The sequence below is a fragment of the Nerophis ophidion genome, linkage group LG04 (genome assembly GCF_033978795.1).
Source record: "Nerophis ophidion isolate RoL-2023_Sa linkage group LG04, RoL_Noph_v1.0, whole genome shotgun sequence".
NCBI lineage: Eukaryota > Metazoa > Chordata > Actinopteri > Syngnathiformes > Syngnathidae > Nerophis > Nerophis ophidion.
The window spans coordinates 83,446,019-83,451,018 of NC_084614.1; the positions used below are offsets into that span (position 1 = coordinate 83,446,019).

The 5,000-nt window shown below is 44.5% G+C and overlaps 1 protein-coding gene across 1 annotated transcript in view; it reads left to right on the plus strand.

Moving 5' to 3' along the window:
- Positions 1-5,000, plus strand: part of arhgap42a (Rho GTPase activating protein 42a) — a 75,109-nt gene that overhangs the window by 66,874 nt on the left and 3,235 nt on the right. The window contains exons 20-24 of the mRNA XM_061899375.1: positions 22-579; positions 3,628-3,769; positions 3,846-3,917; positions 3,983-4,062; positions 4,530-4,632. Of these exons, the coding sequence (XP_061755359.1) occupies positions 22-579; positions 3,628-3,769; positions 3,846-3,917; positions 3,983-4,062; positions 4,530-4,618 (941 nt within the window). The 3' untranslated portion in view covers positions 4,619-4,632. The remainder of the gene's footprint in view (positions 1-21; positions 580-3,627; positions 3,770-3,845; positions 3,918-3,982; positions 4,063-4,529; positions 4,633-5,000) is intronic.

The following is a 5,000-nucleotide window of genomic DNA, read 5'->3' on the forward strand; positions in this document are numbered from 1 at the left end:
ACTTCCTGTTGTTGTCTCCAGGCGACACGTTCAGCAGCAGCCCGGGCACCACCCCCATGGGCAGCCAGGAGTCTCTGTCCTCGCACTCCTCGGAGAAGAACGGCGTGCCGCAAGCGTCTCCCCTGTCCTCGCCTCCTCCAGCCCAGCCCAGCCCCTCCCCTCAGGCGGAGCCGTCTCCTTCCAACGGAGGGGAGCGCGAATGGGCGGCGGACGACCCGGCCGTCCCCGTCAAGGGGGCGTCCTTTGTGGCTTCGTCCATGTTGTCTCTGCGCTCGGCGGCAGAGCGGACGGATTCCACCGTCTCCCTGTCGTCTGCCAAGGAGTCCAGATCTCACTCGTCCTCGTCCACCATCCAGCTGTCCTCCTCGCACTCCCCCCGCTCGGTCCAGAGAGTGTCCTCCGTCTCCTCCTTGAGAAGCGCGGCGGAGCAAAGGGAGGCGACACAGGCGAAAGCCTCTCCTCCCCAGGAGCACAGGACCACGTACAGGAGGGCCTCCACCTCCTCCTCCTCCTCTTCCTCCTTCTTCCCCTACCAGCGCTCCACGTCGTCCTCGCTCACCTCCCTGCACATCTCTGAAGGTGCACACACGCTCACACCTTTCTGCTGCTTTGTCATCCCAACATTTTTGCTGCATCAAAATTCATCAATTCTTCTTTTTCACCAGATTCTGCCACGCTCTACCTTCCACATTTTTAGCCCCATTCAAACCGTTTCAGCTTCAAACTGTTCAGCCTATTCAGGAATCTCGGGGCTTTCCCCTTGACAAATACCAAAAATTCCCAGATTTTCCAGAATTCGAGGTTTTCCTGGACATTTTTCCCATTCAAAATGGATCGGCCATTTTGCAAACATTCACCATTTTCCCATTTTTCAACTGACTCAAACTATTCCACCTTCAATATATTCCACTCATTCTAGACATTCAAACTATCATTTTCCCACTTGAAGAAAATTCCAGGAATTCAGTTTTCACCCTTTTTTCTGGTGACTACTCTTTCCACATTTTTCAACCCACTTTAACCATTCCGATGTCGAAACATTTTCAAGAAAATTCCCTCTTTCCTGGACTCTCAAAATATTTTTTTTACCATTTTCCAAAAAAGTCCCTCTTTTCCGGAATTCCCACATATTTATGACAAATGCCAAAAATTCCCAGATTTTCCAGAATTCGAGGTTTTCCTGGACATATTTGCCATTCAAAATGGATCGGCCATTTTCCCATTTTTCAACTGACTCAAACTATTCTACCTTCAATATTTTCCACTCATTCTAGACATTCAAACTATCATTTTCCCAGTTGAAGAAAATTCCAGGAATTCAGAGTTTTCACCCTTTTTTCTGGTGACTACTCTTTCCACATTTTTCAACCCACTTTAACCATTCCAATGTCAAAACATTTTCAAGAAAATTCCCTCTTTCCTGGACTCTCAAAATATTTTTTTTACCATTTTCCAAAAAAGTCCCTCTTTTCCGGAATTCCCACATGTTTATGACAAATGCCAAAAATTCCCAGATTTTCCAGAATTCGAGGTTTTCCTGGACATTTTTCCCATTCAAAATGGATCGGCCATTTTGCAAACATTCACCATTTTCCCATTTTTCAACTGACTCAAACTATTCCACCTTCAATATATTCCACTCATTCTAGACATTCAAACTATCATTTTCCCACTTGAAGAAAATTCCAGGAATTCAGAGTTTTCACCCTTTTTTCTGGTGACTACTCTTTCCACATTTTTCAACCCACTTTAACCATTCCGATGTCGAAACATTTTCAAGAAAATTCCCTCTTTCCTGGACTCTCAAAATATTTTTTACCATTTTCCAAAAAAGTCCCTCTTTTCCGGAATTCCCACATATTTATGACAAATGCCAAAAATTCCCAGATTTTCCAGAATTCGAGGTTTCCCTGGACATTTTTGCCATTCAAAATGAATCGGCCATTTTGCAAACATTCGCCTTTTTGACATTATGAATGGAGAAAATGTCCCTAAAAACTGGGACTTCCAGGAAATAACACAATTCCCGATCAGGCTGAATATTTTGAAGTTGAAACGCTTTAAATTAAAAGAAAAATTTAGGAAGTGTGGTATTTTGAAAAATGTCCTATATATTTCAATGGGGATTTCATAAATATTAAATAAATATTTTAGAGACATTCTCCTCATTCGATATGGATAAGACATTTTTCAAACTCCCACATTTTTCAGCCGATTAGAACCATTCCAACATCAACCAATTCATCCTGGACTTTGAAACTAACAATTTCCCAAGTCCCAGACCAAATTCCATCTAACATAATAGTGAGAGTCCAGTCCATAGTGGATCTAACATAATAGTGAGAGTCCAGTCCATAGTGGATCTAACATAATAGTGTGAGAGTCCAGTCCATAGTGGATCTAACATAATAGTGAGAGTCCAGTCCATAGTGGATCTAACATAATATTGTGAGAGTCCAGTCCATAGTGGATCTAACATAATAGTGAGAGTCCAGTCCATAGTGGATCCAACATAATAGTGAGAGTCCAGTCCATAGTGGATCTAACATAATATTGTGAGAGTCCAGTCCATAGTGGATCTAACATAATAGTGAGAGTCCAGTCCATAGTGGATCTAACATAATAGTGTGAGAGTCCAGTCCATAGTGGCTCTAACATAATAGTGTGAGAGTCCAGTCCATAGTGGCTCTAACATAATAGTGAGAGTCCAGTCCATAGTGGATCTAACATAATCGTGTGAGAGTCCAGTCTATAGTGGATGTAACATAATAGTGAGAGTCCAGTCCATAGTGGATCTAACATAATAGTGAGAGTCCAGTCCATAGTGGATCTAACATAATAGTGAGAGTCCAGTCCATAGTGGATCTAACATAATAGTGAGAGTCCAGTCCATAGTGGATCTAGCCTAATATTGTGAGAGGCCAGTCCATAGTGGATCTAACATAATATTGTGAGAGTCCAGTCGATAGTGGATCTAACATAATAGTGAGAGTCCAGTCCATAGTGGATCTAACATAATAGTGAGAGTCCAGTCCATTGTGGATCTAACATAATATTGTGTAAGTCCAGTCCATAGTGGATCTAACATAATAGTGTGAGTCCAGTCCATAGTGGATCTAACATAATAGTGTGAGAGTCCAGTCCGTAGTGGATCTAACATAATAGTGTGAGTCCAGTCCATAGTGGATCTAACATAATAGTGTGAGAGTCCAGTCCATAGTGGATCTAACATAATGGTGAGAGTCCAGTCCATAGTGGATCTAACATAATAGTGAGAGTCCAGTCCATAGTGGATCTAACATAATAGTGAGAGTCCAGTCCATAGTGGATCCAGCATAATATTGTGAGAATCCAGTCCACAGTTTTCCTGTAAATTCAAACTCTTCAACATTCAAACTATTCTTACATTCATTTTGTCAGCATCTCAGTTCTACTTCATCATTGGAACATTCAAACATAATTCCTTGAGGAATTGCCTCTCCTAGTTCAGAAATACATTTTTGACGAGCGACGTCATCCAGTCGCCCCAACTTGTCAAAATCTACTGGAACTCGTCTCATCCGTTTGTCCTGCAAACAATGTCCGTCTACTATAGTTTTTAAACGTTCCCTCTCCTTGTCGCCCCAGATTATCGGAGCTGCCACGGCTCGGTGCAGAGTTTGGCCTCGCTGGACCCCCGAGAGGCCTCGCGCAGGATCTCACACCTCCGCCGAAGCTCCGACGTCAAACACTCCTCGTCCAGCAACGGCTACCAGAGACCCGGATCCGTGTAGGCCGTCTTTCAAGGGGTCCCTGCAGCCCGCCTGGGAGCTGGTCCACTCTTGACCCTGTTTCTGTCTTTGCAGCCTGTCAGCACGCGCTCAACAGCGGGACAGCTCGGTCTTCTCCTCCGCTTTGGACATTTGTCCCTCCGGAAGGTTGGTACTCTCCAAGAACTTTCCACTGAAAGCCCATCAGAGTCTCATTTTCCCGACCGTTCCAGGGAAGCCAAGGCTCTGTATTCCTGCGAGGCGGAACACAGCCACGAGCTCAGCTTTCCACAGGGGGCGCTGCTCACCAACGGTAAGAACGGACACGGTCGATCGGTTCTTGGACAGGGTTCGTAAATCGGAAAGTTCATACATTTTTATCGATAAGAAACAACGTAAATATGAATACTGGGTTGCAGCTTTCACAAAAGTCCATTCAATCAATCAATGTTTACTTACATAGCCCTAAATCACGAGTGTCTCAAAGGGCTGCACAAGCCACCACGTCATCAGATCCCACATCAGGGCAAGGAAAAACTCAACTCAATGGAACAATGACAATCCTCTGAAACCGTCATTTCGGTTTCGGATTTTTCAGCATTCACATGCAATATCTTGCAAAATTGCATTTTCTAGTTTCGATGTAATAACCCAGAAAAAAATATGTGTTTAACGCCACTCGTTTACTTTTTTTCAGCGTTTTTTTACATTTATTTTACAATACATTTTTGTGAATTATATTGCGGGATGCCAGGACTCAACCGTGGTTTTCGTCCACAGTGCATTCGTCCGTGGAACCAGGTTGGCTGCAGGCGACCTACAAGGGCAAGACGGGCCTGGTTCCGGAAAACTACATCGCGTACGCCTGACCGACATCACTCAAGTACACCTGACCGACATCCCTCAAGTACACCTGACTGACATCCCTCAAGTACACCTGACTGACATCACTCAAGTACACCTGACTGACATCACTCAAGTACACCTGACCGACATCACTCAAGTACACCTGACTGACATCCCTCAAGTACACCTGACTGACATCCCTCAAGTACGCCTGACTGACATCCCTCAAGTACACCTGACTGACATCCCTCAAGTACACCTGACTGACATCACTCAAGTACACCTGACTGACATCCCTCAAGTACACCTGACTGACATCACTCAAGTACACCTGACTGACATCCCTCAAGTACACCTGACTGACATCCCTCAAGTACACCTGACTGACATCCCTCAAGTACACCT